General features: G+C 43.8%; 1 protein-coding gene across 9 annotated transcripts in view; it reads left to right on the forward strand.

The window, feature by feature from the left end:
* Nucleotides 1–17,978, forward strand: part of LOC149363847 (uncharacterized) — a 51,657-nt gene that overhangs the window by 7,666 nt on the left and 26,013 nt on the right. For all 9 annotated transcript variants that reach the window (XM_089573799.1, XM_089573800.1, XM_089573797.1 and 6 more), the window contains 15 exons: nt 474–607; nt 868–941; nt 5,298–5,356; nt 5,930–5,999; nt 8,549–8,622; nt 9,024–9,120; nt 9,636–9,730; nt 10,615–10,769; nt 11,834–11,880; nt 12,365–12,426; nt 12,619–12,782; nt 12,882–12,919; nt 14,184–14,320; nt 14,534–14,637; nt 15,005–15,119. In XM_089573799.1, the coding sequence (XP_089429925.1) occupies nt 474–607; nt 868–941; nt 5,298–5,356; nt 5,930–5,999; nt 8,549–8,622; nt 9,024–9,120; nt 9,636–9,730; nt 10,615–10,769; nt 11,834–11,880; nt 12,365–12,426; nt 12,619–12,782; nt 12,882–12,919; nt 14,184–14,320; nt 14,534–14,637; nt 15,005–15,119 (1,425 nt within the window). The remainder of the gene's footprint in view (nt 1–473; nt 608–867; nt 942–5,297; nt 5,357–5,929; nt 6,000–8,548; nt 8,623–9,023; nt 9,121–9,635; nt 9,731–10,614; nt 10,770–11,833; nt 11,881–12,364; nt 12,427–12,618; nt 12,783–12,881; nt 12,920–14,183; nt 14,321–14,533; nt 14,638–15,004; nt 15,120–17,978) is intronic.

Genomic DNA, 17,978 nt, shown 5'->3' on the forward strand with positions numbered 1-17,978 from the left:
GCGACCCATGCTGTTCGCAGAATCGCTCTTTCTTCGCACTGAAGACATTCTAATTCTAAACTTGCCAGTCATCAGTTTTAGAGCGACATTACGCACGACATCATAAACATTAATAGTGTGAGAAATGCCCCAGCTGACAAATTCCATTGGTTCCAAGTGGAATCTAACGAAACTGGTTAAATTTTCGGACTTCCAGCTGGTTCCATTTGTTCCATCTAATACCATTTGGCATTATGGTATAATGTAACCGGAATTTTCAGCTGAATCCAATTGGAATTGGAACCGATTAGGTTCTTGTACTGTTCCAATTGGTTCCAGTTAATGCAATTTGGGATTCCATTTGGAACCAGTGGGCTTTTTTTTTTGTTGTTGTGCAGCAAATTTCTGAACTTGTTCTCAGACATTGCACTTTTTTTTTCATGGTATGGATGTTACACCTACTTTCTATTTTTTTGCCTTTTGATTTCTGCTAGGAGCGCGAAAAAGCTGAGTGCCAGTCATTGCTTGAGGAGAGGGCATCTCGCGTGTCAAGTCTCTCAGCCGAACTGTGTCATGTCAAGAGTACCATGGAACAACAGGTGCAACTTTGTCGTGCAGCTGAAGTGAGGTGAGACACTGTGCACGTTCATTGTCTTTGTATTTTTTGTTTTTTACTGGAAAACGTTTTAGTATACCCTTCATTTCTTGTGACATGGCTGCAGATGTGAATAAGAACGATATGTAGACAAAATTCAAACTGAGGGTTATATCTGCTAACATTATTCATTAAAAAACCCATTCTTAACTTGTTCATTCTTATTGGCTTATAAACTGTACCAAGCATACTTAGTCTTTGCTCTTTGTGAACAGGAAGACTTTTGCTTACAGAATCGTGGACATCACTCGTAGGGAGTACAGTAGCTATGAGGCGTTCCAGGGCTTGCTGAAGAAATTACGCACATGTGAGTATTTGGTGCATGCACCGTTAAGCCCTTGTACATTTACCTCCTGCAGCTTGTGTTCAGTGTACCTTGCAAAAAATTCAAATAGCAGCTGAATCTTATTAATGCTTAAGCCGCCGCGGTGGCTCAGCGGCTATGGTGCTCGGCTGCTGACCCAAAAGACGCGGGTTCGATCCCGGCCGCGGCGGCTGGAATTTCTTTGGAGGAGAAATTCTAGAGGCCCGTGTACTGTGCGATGTCAGTGCACGTTAAAGATCCCCAGGTGGTCGAAATTTCCGGAGCCCTCCACTACGGCGTCTCTCATAGCCTTAGTCGCTTTGGGACGTTAAACCCCATAAACTAAACTAAACTAAACTTATTAATGCTTAAGGCAAATGGCCATGTTTTCGTTAGTTTTTTGTTGCATAAGCAGATTTGTAGCCATCCCGAAGTGACAATAGCCTACTACTGGGTGAAATATTATTGCTGGCGATTTTGATTGCCCATGCTTGGCAGCTTCACTGAGCATTCCAGTTAGCATGGAAAGAGATGAACCAGTGAGATTTCTTGTTGCAAAGTTTGGTTTTCCACATTGTCTCACTTGGGGCCACACTTTTGCTCTGACAAAAAAAAATTGTAGGGGACACTTGAGCTCCAACTTAAGGGTGTGATGCAATAGCGTGATGGGTTAATTAATGCCCATGTGTGTGGCATTGGTCATCCCCGACCTTACACTCATAGATCCTTGGGAGTCCTCGTACCACTCCTGGCGCAGTGGTGCAGCAGGCAAGCGATGCATCACTCCCCTGCAATGGCAGGCGCTGTCACCCAGGTTGCTCTTCCGGAGTGACTAATCATTAATTTAAATGCCACTGTGGTCAGTTTGCTTACAATCCAGTGAGCAGATTGTGATGACGCCACAATGTCACGTGATCTAGGTAGCCCACCTGGTTGCTTTCCTTTTGGGGTTTTTTGCTCACAATGACGACGACGCTGGATTTTCTGCACAACAGGAGCTTTAAAGGGCAACTCCGGCGATTTTTCGATGTGCATTGATTGAAATGAAATTTTAAGTCTGTAGTCTTTATGATAGTCTGATGCCTCATGTAAAATTTCGCACCTGAAACCGGCGTAGTTTTCCCGCAAGCGAATTTTGCAGACAAGCGCTCCTCGACGCGAGCGGCACCCACTGATCGAGCAACTTCTACAGGCCACCCTGTTCTGTGACGTCACTGGCGGGGCGGCGTGTCAAGCTGGTAGGGCGCGCGCTGGCGCTGGCAGTGCAGGGGAAAACTGAAAATTGGTTTTGAGGAAAGTAAATGACGCAGTAATGGACACTCGAACCGGGACGTAAGGGAGGAGTGAAAGAAGAAAGAGGTCCGTAGTGGAGCTCTCCGGAATCATTTCGACCACCTGTGCAATTTCGCGCCATCTCAACGTGCCTGATGTGATGTGTACGCCAGAGTGATGGGTGCACGGCAACTTCTGTTGTGCTGTGGGGTACACAAAATCTTGATCTGTGACAACGGGCGTGATCTAGCGTAGGTTTCCTAGCGATAAGAACCTTCGCGACAAGTTGGTGAGAGCTGTCCGCCGCTGGTCTCCGAGGAAGCATTCCCGCTTGTGCTCGGAACATTTCGCGCCAGATTGCTATGAAGACAGCGTGTACTTCAAAGAGAGCTTTGGACTCGCTAAGGCTTCGTTCAACTGGCGCTTGAAGGCATATTCTGTGCCAACGTTATCCTAGTACAACCGTCTATCGCAGCGGCCAGCTGAACGAAGCGCGGCCGTCAAGAAGAAGCGGTATGTTGGATTGTAGAACTGTAGCTGGCGTGAACTCACTTCCAAAAGCTCGCCGTCGAGATAAAGCTTCGCAGAGAGGACTGTTGGTGATGCATGCCCCTGTAAGGACGTTGTGCACCGCGGCAACGTTCCGGCAGCAGATTCTTTCATAAGGCTGGGTCGGCCGGCACTGGCCACACGAACAGCTGTCGGCGGGAGCATCTCATTCACTTTTGTTCTGACGACTCTGTCACAAATCCATGCACGAGAAATGACTCAAGTAATCACTTCTCCGAGTTCAGACCGTCTCCGTGCTGCAGGTGACGCGACCTGTGATGTGACTCGGCTGGCTCGCGCGGCAGTGGATCATACCTGAAAGGCGACTCGTCCAGTCCAAAATCGTCGAATGAGTCGTCTTCTAAAGACTCGCTGGTCTCGGAAAAGCTGTCCTCCGCGCTTTCAGTCATGTCGACAGCGCGGCTCAGGGTATTGTTGCGGTATCTTCGGGGACTTCACAGCGCGGCGAACCCGCTCGTGACGTCACAGTCCATACCGCACGAAGGCACCTCCCCGGTTTCGGTTTTGCGGTTTCGGTTTCGAGTTTTGCGTTTTTGCTGTTTAAAAATTACTTTACGGTTGCTTTTGAAAACCTTGTATCGTACACATTACAGGAGGTTCTTAGGAACACAAAACAGCCATTAACTTAAAATGGCTGAAAAATCGCCGGAGTTGCCCTTTAACACTATCGCGTTAATAAACTGTAGTGGTTCACTCGGAAGAGCACTTACAGCACCTCTATTTTTAAAAATCTCGCTAGCGAATTCATTTCTTTGTTATTACCTTGACCAGAACGGCACAGTATGTCGAAGAAAAGGCACAAAACTTGGCACTAAATAAAATTGAAACCTTCTTCCCTGGCAAAGAAGATATATGCAGAGGAAAACAACGGGTTTAGAAAGGGAAAAGAAGCAAAGCGACACATACAACATGGGCGTTACATGTTGAGTGCAGTATGTTTGGTAAAGGGGTATGGACACCAAATTTTGGTTCTGCCTATGCTTGCTCTCAATAATCATGTGCAACGCAATAGTAAACGTGAACCTTCATGTTGAATTCTTCACCTATGCCTAATAAATAGGTATAGGTTAATTTCTTTTTGATGCTGCTTTGTTTAAAGTTAATCCAATGTGCATTGAAACTCCCTTGGATGTCCTGCGGATGTTCAGGAAGTCTGCAGGGTGTCCAGGGGAGGTTCATTGCCTATCAGGTGAACTAAGGCTGTGTCATGCAAGCAGACATCAGGTTATGGGAGACATGAAAGAAGTGTGGTGTAATCACTGCTTTATTGTTTTCATTCTGACTTTTGTATTAGCCCCAAGCCCCAAAAATTGCTGGAGGATATTTGTGAACTGCCATGCTTTAACATCAAAGGCATACTGCAACTTCATTAGAGCCCCTTTCAGAGCACCTTTAATGATAAAACCTGTACAGGGTTAGCAAAAATAAAGAAAAGGAGGAAATTATTATGTCTTTACTTTCAGAAATACAATTCATTGAGCAGCATTTTTGTATGTATATGGGTGCACATGTTGCCTTGTCTAAAGACACAGGAGGCGTCGAAAATTTTGCGAGGATGAGCACTGAGCATTGGGCAGTTAAAGTTTGCCAGCACTACATCCTGTGCCTTTCTTCCGCATCTCGTCTTTGGCATTATTTCAACCATGCCATTTTTTTTTCTTAGTTGCCGGCTGTCTGGGGGTGCCATTCACCTTTGGTAATTGCACCTGCAAGATTTGTTTTACCTTAATTAGAATCCCAGTAAAAAAAAAGAAAGTCACAAATTAAAATTGGAAGAAATTGTTTTTTGGACACTATTGAAATCAGTTATGTTTAAAACCTATTCGAGTCCATTGGTTTTGCATCTAATTAGTTCTAGTTGGAACAATTTGAGTTTTCTCCGAAGACTGCGGGAGAACACTCTGCCTTGTGCCAACATTTTTACAGGGAAATTAAAATCATGAAAAATCCATGCTTATCGGGAAGTGAGGCAATGTCCAGTTAGAATCTTTAAAGCCTCTTCTATTCTTCCAACTGGTTTTGTAAATTTCAAATGGTTCCTAACATTCCAATTGGTGTCATATCTCCCGATTGGATTGTCCGACTGGTAGAGAATACCGATTGGAATAGCCAACTGGGACCTGCGAAACCAGTTGTATAATCCAGTGGGGCCAACAAATTGGATCGCTGTCTCCTGTTGAATCTAGTTGGACCCACTTGGCTATCCAATTAGTTCCACCCAGCTGGAACCAGTTGGATCCATGTGGGATTCCCAGTCTGTCCCAGTGGTACTTTCTCTGGGAAGCATGAAGTTGGTACATCAGGGGTTTGCCGAGCCAAATAAAACAGAGCAAGTCCAATTCAACATATAGTGTGGGCAATTTGCGGGTTCTGCGGTGCAAGCAAGTCATCAGCACTGCCTTGCAAGGTTGTTTTTGTTTAATAATACTATCGTTTTGCTTGAGGAGACAGCTAGAACCTGCTAAGTGGCGACATTCACTTACATGGAACCCGTCTTCCTTTCACCCCTTTGGCAAGGCTACGAAGTAGATGCAGCACTCAAGGAAGAAATCGAGGCACTGAAGGAAATCAGCCCTGTACGTAGCCCTTGCACATTGTTAGTCGTTTCCTCTTTGCTGAACGAATACTTTGCTTGTATTTTTAATCTCGGTCTTCATTGGTGCTATCTGAATAATAACCAGGTAGACTACATGAATATAAACCACTTTTACTAATAGATGAGATAGAGCAAAACCTGATTGACATTTTGTTCAAGTGCTCCTTGGAGGCCTTTACTCACTCCTTACAAATGCAGTCCAGACACTAGCTGGAATGGCAACATCTTATTTATATGTCACTCTCTATTGGATGAACTGACCTGAGAAAAGCAGCTGATCAGAAGGAATTGCTGCCTTTTAAAATTTGGCCCTTTTTTTTCTAGCTTCTCATATCTTTTGCTTCATTGCTTGGTAGCCCTCTTCAAATAAAAATGATCTATTTTAAATTTTTTACTCGTAGAGGATGTATTCTGTGATATGGTGTTATATGATTGTGTAGGTGTTGCTTACAGCCTTGCTCATAGTGTGCTGGTGTTGTAAAGGATGTGGTGGCATTTTTAGTGCATGGATTGTAACTCAGGTGCTAACATAATGTTCACCGTCTCATTGCAGCTGCTTCCAACATTGCTGGACTCCACCAAGAAGAAACTGAAAGATACACTTGTTAAATTGGCGTCGATTAGTGAGTTGCCTTTTGGACAAGCTTCTTTATCTTTACTATTCACTATTTATTTATTTATTTATTTATTTATTACCTCAAAGACCATAGTTGTGGGGCATTACATGAGGGATGGGCGAATTACATGCAGATTATATAAAGATTGCAGAGTACATAAAGATTACAGGATACATAAAGATTACTGATTACATAAGGATGGCCGCAATCTTTTTCTTGAAGTCGATGCAGTTGACGATGAGTACGGCTTCCGGCGGCAGATCGTTCCAGTCCCGAGATGATATGACAAAAAAAGAACGGAAATGAGATGTAGTTCTTGCAGCGGGTGGGTATACGGTTTTGATGTGTTTGTTACGGCTAGAAGGACGATGGGCTGTTGATATGATAGATGATCCTAAAGGTGAATGATAGAACTTGTGGAACAGGCATAGTCGAGATATTTTTCTTCTAGTTTCAAGGTTAGGCAAGGATGCTCTGGATTTTAAAGAGGACACGCTAGTATAGTAAGAGTAGTCACAATAAATAAAACGGATAGCGCGGTTTTGAACTCTTTCAAGGATTATAGAAAGGTTAGATTGATGAGGATCCCATACTGCCGATGCGAATTCTAGTTTAGGTCGGACGAATGTTTTACAAGCTAATAATTTGATAGAAGGGGTAGCAAAACGAAGATTTTAACGTAGGAAGCCAAGGGTGCGGTTAGCGTCGTTAGCGATGTTCGTGATATGCGAAGACCATGTTAGGGTATGAGTTAAGGTGATGCCAAGATACTTACAGGAAAGAACAGATGATACTTCAGAACCGGAAAGAACATATTTTGAGGGAATATGGGATTGCCTGCGATGAAAAGAAATCATACATGTTTTAGTAATATTAAGGGACTTTAGCCAATGCTTGCACCTAGTTTCGATTTGGGTTAGATCAGTTTGGAGGGTGTCAGAGTCAGTTCTGCTGGTAATAGGGCGGTACATTACACAATCGTCGGCAAATAATCGGATGTTCGAGTTGACGTTAGAGGGAAGATCGTTAATATAGATTAGAAAAAGCAAGAGTCCAAGCACTGTGCCTTGTGGTACACCTGAAGTAACGGGGGAAAGAGGTGACGATGATTTGTTAGCGTAGACAAATTGCTCTCTGTTGGTCAAAAAAATTTGTAGCCATTTTAACACCAAGTGGCTAATGTTAAGACGTGAAAGTTTTAGTTGTAATCTTTTGTGGGGTACCTTATCAAAAGCTTTTTCAAAGTCAAGGAAGAGCGTGTCAACGGGAATGTTTAAGTCAAGATGAGAACTAAGATCATTAATAAAAAGGGCTAGTTGGGTGTCACAGGAAAGTCCTTTTAGGAAGCCGTGTTGGTTAGGATGAAAAAAACTTGACCGAAACTAAAAATTTAACGATGTGAGAATAAATAACATGTTCCATTAGTTTTGAACAGATGCTCGTAAGAGAAATAGGGCGGTAGTTTTTACATGAAAACGATGAACCTTTCTTGGGGACTGGAACGATCTTAATGATTTTCCAGTCTTGCGGAAGCACGCCTGATGATAATGACTGTTGAAAAAGATGGCACAAAATGACACTAACCATGTGCGAAATATTTTTTAGCACTTTTAAAGTTCAAGCCATCAATGCCAGATGACGATGACACTTTCAATGATTCAATTAGTTTCCTAATACCATTGCTATCGAACAAAATGTCTGGCATAGCTGGATGATCGAAGACAGGGAAGTGCGGTAATTCGCCGTCCGGTTCGTTAGTAAAAACTGAACAGAAAAAAAAATTTAGAATGCGACAGACATCATGTTCCGGAATGAGATTATGGTCCTCATCATGTAAAGTAATGGGTGTGTTGCGTGAAGGATTAATGGATTTCCAAAACTTGTTAGGATTAGTGCGAAGCATAGAAGGTAATACTGATGAAAAAAAGGAACGTTTAGTTCGGTTTACCAGAGATTGGAATGTTTTTTCAGCACATAGGTACTTTTTCCATGAGCAGTCAGTGTTCACACGTCTGGCTGTACGGAAAAGCCTTTTCTTCTTGTTTTTAAGGCACTTCAGATCGTTGTTAAACCACGGTGACAATGATTTTTCTGTGATCATGATAGTAGGGATGTGCTTGCCTATTAGTTGATGCATTTTGTGTATGAAAAGAGACCAGTTAGTTTCTACTGACCGGCTTGAAAAGTCATGGACGAACCATGCCCCAAAATTGGCTAGTTCTGTGTTCATGGCAGCGTAGTTACCTTTGTCGTATAACGTAAGTGTTTTTTTGGTTTTCTTCAGGCTTGGGACTTGGAATGAAAATGTGCTTAGCATAATGGAGTGGTCACTAAGTCCGGGTACTTAGTGGTCACTAGTTCTGTGATTGACTGAGAGGGCGAGGCAAAAAACACAGTGAAAGAAAAGCAGTGTGGTTGAGATATGTCGCTTGATTGACAGCTTTGTAGTGAAAGGAGGAATGGGTGCACCTTGGTAGGCCTGTGTTGCCTTCCAGTGGCAGACTGTGTGTGGCAACGTTACTTGGTTTTGTTGTCATCTCCCACCATGTTTCCAGAGGTGAGGTGGGCCAAGCAAAACCGTCACTTGACTGAAGAGCTCGAGAACTGCAAAAAGGAACTGGACTACAAGGTATCATATTTGGTCATGCCATTGACTTGCCAAATCTGTCTACATGTAGCATAAAAAAAAAAGAAAATCTGGACAGGTTAGATTATGTCTGAAAGTTGCATGCCATGAGCATAGAAGAGGATGAGTACGATCCTGAGAGAGGTTTCACACTCAGTCGTTTGAGGTTTGTGCAGTGCTAACCGAATTCAAAATGACGCACTATAAATTTACTTCCACAAATTCATTTTTATATGGCTACTTGCCATGCTAAGAAAACTAGGAGGATATTCTGTGAACTACAAAAGTTATTTTGTAGGAGTGATATTTTTGTGGCATCATGATTACAAGGTGTATTTTTGTGCACTCTATATTCAATATACAAAGATTGTGAGCTGAATGAAATGACCACTTTCTACATGCAGTTGCACCTTTGCAAGGATGCAGAGTCTTCGAACCAGATACTGATGGGCCATCTCAATAATCTTCAGCTGCAGGTTGATTCACTAATGGCTGACAATGGTGATGCTTGACTTCACTCACACAATTTTCTGGTCCCTACTATGAGGGCTTTAAGAGTCCTCAAGTTGGTTTTTTGGTTGAGTGCCAATGACAGAAGTAGACATTAACTTGCCTGCGTAAATTTGCACGATCAGACATTGCCGTATCTGTCTGTTGGTGTTAATGTGCAATAGCTCTTCACTGATACATGTAATAGCATGACCACTTATAATTACCTGGTGGTGTTACACTTCCATGCGTTACCCAAAGACCAGACCCTAAACACATTTTCTTGAGGAACCAAAGGGAGACGGGAGCTTCAGCACATTGTCCCATGGCTACTTTTGATTTTCTTATCTTGCTGACTTCTATATGTGCTGATAAGGCTGAGTACTGTGTGGTACAGTTTTGTGGGTGTGTGGCAGCTTGACGTGCCAGCATTCCTGACCATCTGGACACTGCACATACAGCAGCGTCAGTCGTGGTGTTGCTCTGTGGAGTGACTAACTGCTGTTCGTGCTCTCTCACTCACACAGCCCAGTGCCACCAGAATATGCAGCGCCTCGTTGAGGAACACTCGAATGTGCTCGAGGACAACAGAAGTCTGATGTTCCAGCGCGACACTGAAAAGGTTTGTTCCTCATGATTTCGGCTGAGCAATTAAACCTGTAGAGACAATATTCATTCTCAGGTTTGGCAGGTGGCTGTAAGTTGGCATGTGGCAACACTGTGTACTTGCAGGCACATCATTAGTGAGTTTTGGAACAAAAAAATTGTCAAGGTTTTAACTTGGTTAAACCTATTGTAGTGCGAAAGGATTCCCAAATTGCCAAGGTTCAAAGTTTGGCAATGGCCCAGCCCAAATTTGGAGGTCTTCGTCATGTCAGGCTTGCTCAGTTATGGCTAGGCATTAGTTATTAGTTATGGTCCAAATCTGCCAAGGTAAAATTTCAAAAGGGGGGGGGGGGGGGGGGGGGTAGGCCAAATTTTGCGGGTGGCCCGAGGTCAAGATCGAAGGCCATGCCACCATGCTGGACCTTAAGGGTCATGATGAGCCTTCTAGAGATGGTACACCTTATGCAGCTTACAGTAACGCTTTGCTATGGTAGGAATCGCAAGGGTATTTCAAGGTCATCCAGAGACACTCTATTGGAAATCAAATTTTGCATGGAGTAGAGCTTCCCCTCTTAAAGCTCCAACATAGAAGCAGGTATCTGAGCAGGAGGAGCTGGTTTTCGGCTTTTGCTCAGCAGTGCCGTGATGTGCTTGCAGCCTACAGGGAGCTGGGCCTCCTGATCAGATTATTCCAAACACTGTGACACTCTTGAGGCTGCAAAGCGATAATGTGAGCCGCAACTGGCTATGTGTTCGAATGCCATGTTTTACAGCCATAGTTGCCTGCTTATAGGTTTTCTGTGCTACTGACATCGTATGCATAAGTAATCTCTATACCGTTGTTTGCTCAGATGTGTTTGCATTTGAAATGCCTTTTGTTTTTGTCATGCCTGACCCCAGGAGGAGAAGGACCAGCTCATTGCACAACTGCGAGTGCTGGCCAGCAAGCTGTGCGACCCATCTGACTTGGACGATGGGTCGGTCGTGAAAGTTCTTGAGGCCTTAGACAGTGCCATGCAGCAGCTCAGTGATGAATGCAGCTCCTTGCATGAGAGGTAAAAGTTGGACAGGGTTCAGTGCAGCCACAGGCTTGCCGTCCCGTCCCTCATATATTGCTGTTTTCATCTTCCTGTGAGGACTCCACTGCAGGACGAAGATTTCAGCCAATAACCTTAAACATTTATATTTTTTTTGTGTATGGCTGCCATTAGGGAAAACAAAGTGATGTGCTGCCACTATGTTGTAGTGAAATAGACCATTCTTACTTTATGTTGATTCAGTCTGAGATGGGTGCTTCTATTTTGCTTGCTGGTGGTATGTTTGAGCTCATTAATTTGTGAGGACAGGCATTATATGCGAGGCGCTTGAAAGTTTTTCAGCATGGGAGTTCAGTATGTAGTGTGGCCAAGATGTATACCCAAAGTATCTGTTCATCTCTTTTAGCAGTATACCTTTCTTCAGCCGTGATGTGGATGTATGCCGAGTCTACTGATGTGACAAAAGTTAATCCTTGCTTATAAGGTTGTGATAGAAACGTACATTGTGTTTACTTTTAATGTCCATAATATATAAATGAGAGAGGGTTTTACCAAATTAGGATAAAGGGACTAGCTCAAGCACCTCTGACAGAGTAGAATGGACAGAAAACAGAAATAACGATAGTGTTACCCAGCCTGCACCACCTTAGAACAATGGGCTAGCACCACTGTGAGAAGGAAGCATGTGAGTGAGTGAGTGAGGTTCACTTTCTTTCACAAATGTGCATACAGTCTTTAGAATGTTGGGTGCATTGCTCTGCTGTTTGAAGGGGTAACATCTTTTCAGCCTTTTGTGTCAGTACACTAATGACAAATGCGTCCGCAAAGAATTTCAGATGATGTTTGTTCTCATGCATACAAATTTCTGAATGCCAGTGTATATTGGTAGGTAATTTTGTTCTGCTTTTTATTTTCTTGCTGCTTCATCATGGGACCTTATTTCCTTGATTGCCTTTTCATATGCAGCATAGGATATATTCAGGTGGCTGTAACTATGTTGAAGATCTGTGCTCTCAAATTACAACTTCTATCTTTTCCCTGCAATGTATTGGGCATCTGACAGCCTTTCTTCTTTTTTGCAGGGAAAGAGATTCGAAGACCACTATTGAATCTCTGAGTGAAGAGAGAGGTATGCTTAAAAATTTTTCCTTATTTTTTTATCGTATAGTTTCGAAGGTTTGGTTTCTCTCTCTCTGTCAGTATGTTTTGATTTGTCTGTTATCTGCATTCACATAGATATATTGAACTGCACACTAAATAGAGACTTTTCGTAAAATATTCATGTGGTTTAAAGCACCATGAAGGTAATTTTGACGCGCATAGCATTGGAAGGAGGTTGCTGTGTGTGATGGCTCGAAGGCTTAATAGTGGTGGGGCCCTGCATTTCTTCGCGTTAAAACTGGCGAGCTGTGGATATGCAGGGGCAGTCAGACTGGAATTGCTGTTGGAGGGAATGGTCTTGAATACCTTTGCAATGGAGCTGCAATATATGTGCTGCATTGCCATTTCCTTTTGCAGTGTTGCTGCACGACCTTTACCACTGTGGAATATAGTTAAGCAGTTGCATCATAATACGTTGACAAGTAATGGTGACCATTTTGCACTGTTTCTAGATGCCCTAAGGGCTGAAAACAGAGTCCTTGCAGAAAAACAGGAGGACTACAATGAGCTTCAGGTCAGTTAGTTAATGCCATTTGCCAACAGCATATATGTTACATGGGTTTCTTTTCTTTTCTGCCTGCTCATAAAAGTAGCACTCCAATTAACTGCGTGCTGTTTCCGTTCATGCATTCTCACACTAGTTAGCATAGTTTCTCATGGAGATATAATAGCTTATTTAGCGTGGCATCCACTTCTATTTCTATAGCAAGCAAAAGAACATCTTTACGAAGACCTCATGATTCAGAAATCTGTTGCCGACAAAGCGCAAGAAGAAACACAGCGTTGCCTTACCCGTGTCAAGGACAAGTTGAGCGAAGTGATACGGGAAAGTGCAGAAGCTCACTATGCTTTTGAGTCCACTTTGCAGAGGTGAGTTCTCATTACAGTGTGATTTCTCTTTCACTTGTGTGAATGGAAATTGCATGTGCATTCGACTGCATTGCTTGCTGATCTTGCTCTTGGTTCCAGTGTTGTGAGGGAAGCGTTGCAGCAGCGCACACGGATCCGTGAGTTCCACATTTCTGTTTTCTTTTTGGGCATAGTTGCTGGCAAAGACAGTGTTGCAACATTCTTGGATAACTGGCACATCTCAGTGTTAGTGTCTAATCGCCCTCAGGATGATGTGCATGCGGTATTTGCATGTGGTGTGCATTTTGTGCTGGAGATCTGTCAGAGTCTTGGGGCTGCACTTTTATAAGTAGGAAAACTGAAGTTTGTTCCGTGCATCACCTTATTTTGTTTTATATTTTGTTTGTGTAAATTTTTTCACTGTGGCAGAGTGGTATTGTGTGGTTTCATTGAGTTCAGAAAGTATGCATCAGTCATTGCACTAAATCTGTTTTCTATCTAAGCAGGGGCTTAGTGTTCTTTTCAGGCAAGGACTTTCTTGGGTGCAAAAGATAGCTGTACTGTTATTGAAAACACATGCTACTCTTTACTTTTAGTGCTATTGGGACTGCTGTTGGAGTTACAGGAAATGCATATTAATAACCTGTTATTTTGTAGATGGAGCTAAGCTGTGGCTCTTGTGATGATGTCTGGCAGCTGAGAGTAGCCCACTGCGACATTTTTTTGCAGTTTGGCTCTCAGCACTGCCAGCTTTTGGAAACATCACTTTTTGCTGGATGGCATTTTAAATGCACCTGTCAACAGGTTCTCATGTTCCTTAATAGAAAATATAAGTGAGCCGCATCAGATTAGCTTAACTGATGTCAGAAGTCGAGGCTGTGTTACTATTGGTAGTTGTAACTTTCCAAAACTTACTTCTTCATATTAGCCCCCCCAAGGATGACTCACAGTATTACTTATTTGTTTAGACTAATGTATTCAGCCTTTTCTTGTGTTAAGTAGAGTGAAAGATAATGGATGTCCGCAGTCTACGAATGTGCTTGGTGGGCCTCATTGTACTAATATCTTTGCCTTTGATGTTTGGCAAATCAAAATGCATGTTGTGAATACTAGTGCCATGTGGTCTGACAACACATACATATGTATACGTAGAGAAGATTTTGTCAGGAAACAAAGCAGCCACATAGGGAAAGAAGTGAAAAATACCCCACTCTTCTATCGGGAAGATGATGTCAAGGGGATGTAGACTTGAGCTTTGCACAGAATGTCTATTATTTCTCTTATTCATATAGAACACCTCTGGAAGGAGAGAGATGCTGTCACTGTTCTTGTGCATGGGACTTGTTTATTTAATTCTGGAGCATTTTCATGCAGAAATATCCATTCTCAATGCAAGGAAGGGCATTTTCCATTTGCAAACAGGCTCGTTCTTTGATCACTGGAGCCACTTCCAGCGACTGACCTCTAACATGAGTGACGAATTGGCCAAGAAGGAAGAAGAACTTCAGAGACTGTCCGCGGATTGTGCAAAAATGGGCTCTGTCATCATGGAGCAGAGGGTATGCTTTTTCCCGTGCTTCTATTTGCATTAAGAGCTGTGAGGGACGCCGTAGTGCATGGAGAATGGGGATTATTTCTAATCACATGGGGTTCTTTTATGTGCACTGATATCGCACAGCAAACAGGAGCCATTGTCACCACACCACATCTCGGAGGCGGGACATTCATATGATGTGTGAACTCCACATAATATCTCTGGTTTCTACCTGCAGGCTGAAATTGAGGGCCTCTGCAGTGGTATCACCAACTTTGAGCAGCTTGCTGCTGATCATGCTGATGACCTAGCACGAGTGCGGGCTGAGGCTGAGTCCCTCAAGTGAGTTTTTATTTGTGACTGTCATCTGTATCTTTTTTTTTTCTGCAATAACCAGAATGTTGCTTTGCAACTTGCACTTAGCTGCACATAACTGAGTGTGGCACTAGTGAAGCTCATTGTTGTGCTTGCACCTCACATAGCCTGTCTAGGACCTTTTGCAAGTATATCTCAGTCTGCCTAACTTTGATGATCCTTGGCCATAACCATACACACTCTCAGTGGTGTGCTCACATGCTAACTAACAGAAGGCATAACTTTCACTGGGGGGCCTAAAGCATTTACTTCAACTCGTGGCTGTGTGACTGAATGTGTTGTGCTAGCAGTGTGCATGATTTTCGGGTGCACTGCACTGTGCTCATGCCACCAGGGAGTCCCTGGCTGCGGCCCAGATGGAGGTTGTCTCGCCTGAAGAACGAGAGAAGACCGCCCTGCTGCTTCTCGATAAGGACACACAGATTGCCCAGCTGGAAGGAGAGCTGCAGGTAGGCGACGGGCTGGCTGATTTGCTTGCGTGAAAAGCTTGCACGCATTTGGTGGCATGCAGTTGTGTAATAATGAGGTGCAGAACCTGCAGACTTGGCTTGCTTGCTATTTGTGCCTATCAAGTAAGACTGGGCACAGTTTTAAACCTCAATAATTTAACCTTTAATACTTAATAACCTAGCGTCTTGTTGTATATGCACAGATTGCACACACTGCTGCAGCAAGTTTTTTTTTGGCTTGCTTGCTGGCATCTCAAGTGTTCTAAATCATTCTGTGGAACTACATGCTTATAACGGCTACCGTCTTGGTATCTTTACTAAAAGTGCAGGCTTATAGTCTTTGTTGCATTTTCTATACATGGTGAACTTGTTGCCAGGAAAGAGATTGTAACTGTGCTTGTCATATCCTTCTGCAGTGAAAAGTGGGCTACTTGAATGCGTACATTCACCTAAAGCAAGGACTTGTATAACTTTGAGATGGCACACTTTGTACATTTTGTTCGTCCAGTGCTTGGCAAGATATTACCTTCAAACATCAATCAATATTTTTGCTTGGCCAGCAAGCAATGCATTTTCTATTTGACACTTTGGCTAGCATGATTCCTGTGGAACAGTTGGTTAATAATTTTAATGATGGGGAAGCCTTACTCATTCGTGCACTTACGTGGTCAGTATCGATCAGCCCTGATCTTTAAATGATCAGCTCAATCTGCAGCCGCACCGGAGGGGTGAGTGGGTGTGTAAGTGTGAGCATCATTGGGCAGGCTTAAGCTTCATTTTGATTAAAAATTCAGCAAGTTGATGGTGGATAGCATCTTCAGCCTCTAGCTTAGTAAAAAAGTAAACCGTGTGTTTTGACCATTTCTTCTGGAGGCTGTGTTCAAAGCAGTTTGCTGCAAGTTCAGTGGTTGTTCCTGTTTACGGTAATTACGGTAAATCCCCACAAACTCCAGCTCTCATATCTTTAATTTGGGGGTGTGCGAATATTCGATAATTTCGAATATTCGATCGAATAGCACGGTATTCGATATTCGCTTCGAACCGAATTCTCGGTATTCGAAATTTCGAAGTATTCGCCTCGCGCGAATAGTGTTTCTGGGGCGCTTGCCCGCTTGCTTTATGTGGTTTCAGTTCCGAGTATTGCCGCATAGATGGCTTTTTTTTATCGCGCTTTCAACGCTCGGGGGTCAGTCAATACACGAATCACAACCAGGTCGGGGTGCGAACCCAGCTACAAACGAAATAAAGGTGAGGGCGACGCGCTCTTGCGGAAGATCCTGCGTTCTGGCCGTCTCCGAGCCTCCGCACTAAGGCTGCCATAAGCCGCGTCGCTGCCACCGTGTCGAGGCAGACGCAAAGAAGGAAGAGCACAGCCATCAGTCGTCTAAGCTTCAAAACAAGAAACCTCAGTTTACTGTTGTTGTTGTTGTTGCGACTGAGCGAAGGATGAAAAGGAAAGTGTACGGGCCTGCCGGCTGGCTCTAGCCGAGCCACCACCGCTGCCACGTGCAGATAGAGGAGAGTTCAAAGATAAGAGGAAAGAAAGAAAAACGAAAAAAGACGCGCGTCACCTAGGTGGTGTTGGCGTCACACAACGCAACAACCGCGTCCGCCGCGGACGCTGGCTGGAAGATCAGATAAGCACCGAAGCCGCGCCCGCTCCACCGCCTCTCGATTTTTTTTCCCGTTAGAGTTGCGGAAAAGATTACCAGATAGGACAGATGCGAAGATAAACGCGCAGCCCTACCGCGCTATCGCTTCACCCAGTCAGGTGACGAATCATGCGTACGGAACATGAGCGACCGTTCTCGGCAGCTTTCAAGCAAGCCATCATATTACCGGCGGAGGCGCGAAAAATTCAGCGGCAGCGCGGCGACTCGATGTCGCCGAAGTGTATACTTACGTCAATGGGAAGGGCGTCAATGGGAAGGGCGCCTTTAGCGTGTGATAACGCTAAGCTTATTGTGCACCCGTGGAGGATTACTGCCGTTAACGCTCGGCATCTACGACTGGCGTCTTTTCTTGCTATTGTGACTGCTTGAGCGTTGATGGGAACGGAACGCCGCCGTAATCAGGGCATTGAGCCATCTTCGGTGGTGTGCCGAACTCCGTTGCCGCAACTCGGGCACTCCGATACGTTGGAGGCTGAGAGCATTCTTGATGGAAGCGCGATGCTGAGTGCTGCTCGGAAGTACTACCGGGGACAATTTTGCCAGGACGCGCGAGCGGTGCGAATGACGTTTCGCTTGCGGCGCGAGTTTTGTACAGCCGTTTCCATTCTTGCTCGAGGGAATGCAAGTCTGGGAATGTAAAAGTTGTTCTTCCAGTATAAATTGCCAGTAAAAATTGTTATTCACTCTAGGTGTTAAAATTTTGAAGTGTGGTTTTAAATAAAGCCTCAGTGCAGTGTGTAATGGCATCGTGTGTTGGGAAAATAAATGGTTTTGGAAATGCCTACTGTCACTCAGCCTCCTTTTAGTGCCAGAAGTACTGTTCGAACTATTTGCTTCGAAATTATTCGAAGAAAATCGCTATTCGCTTCGAATTCGCTTCAAATCAAAAAACCACTATTCGCACACCCCTAGATAACCATTACTTTTCTTTAATGGTGCCTTGAAATCACCAAAAGTGGCGCTAATGCTTTAAGTTGACTTGAAAAGTAATCTCACAAGGCATGCTTTTCAGTGTTTACCATTTACATTTGTGTACAGTGTCTGAGCATTGTTTTCATATCTCAACTGGGTGTTTGCACCTTAGCATGGTTGTGGCTAGCAAACGGTTGCTCATTTTCCATTAACCCTTGAAACCCTTGAAGTTTGAAAGTTTAGGAAACCTTCAAGCTTTGTTTAGGAAACCAGA

This window comes from Amblyomma mixtum, chromosome 2 (assembly GCF_055824585.1).
Source record: "Amblyomma mixtum isolate Tamu chromosome 2, ASM5582458v1, whole genome shotgun sequence".
Lineage (NCBI taxonomy): Eukaryota > Metazoa > Arthropoda > Arachnida > Ixodida > Ixodidae > Amblyomma > Amblyomma mixtum.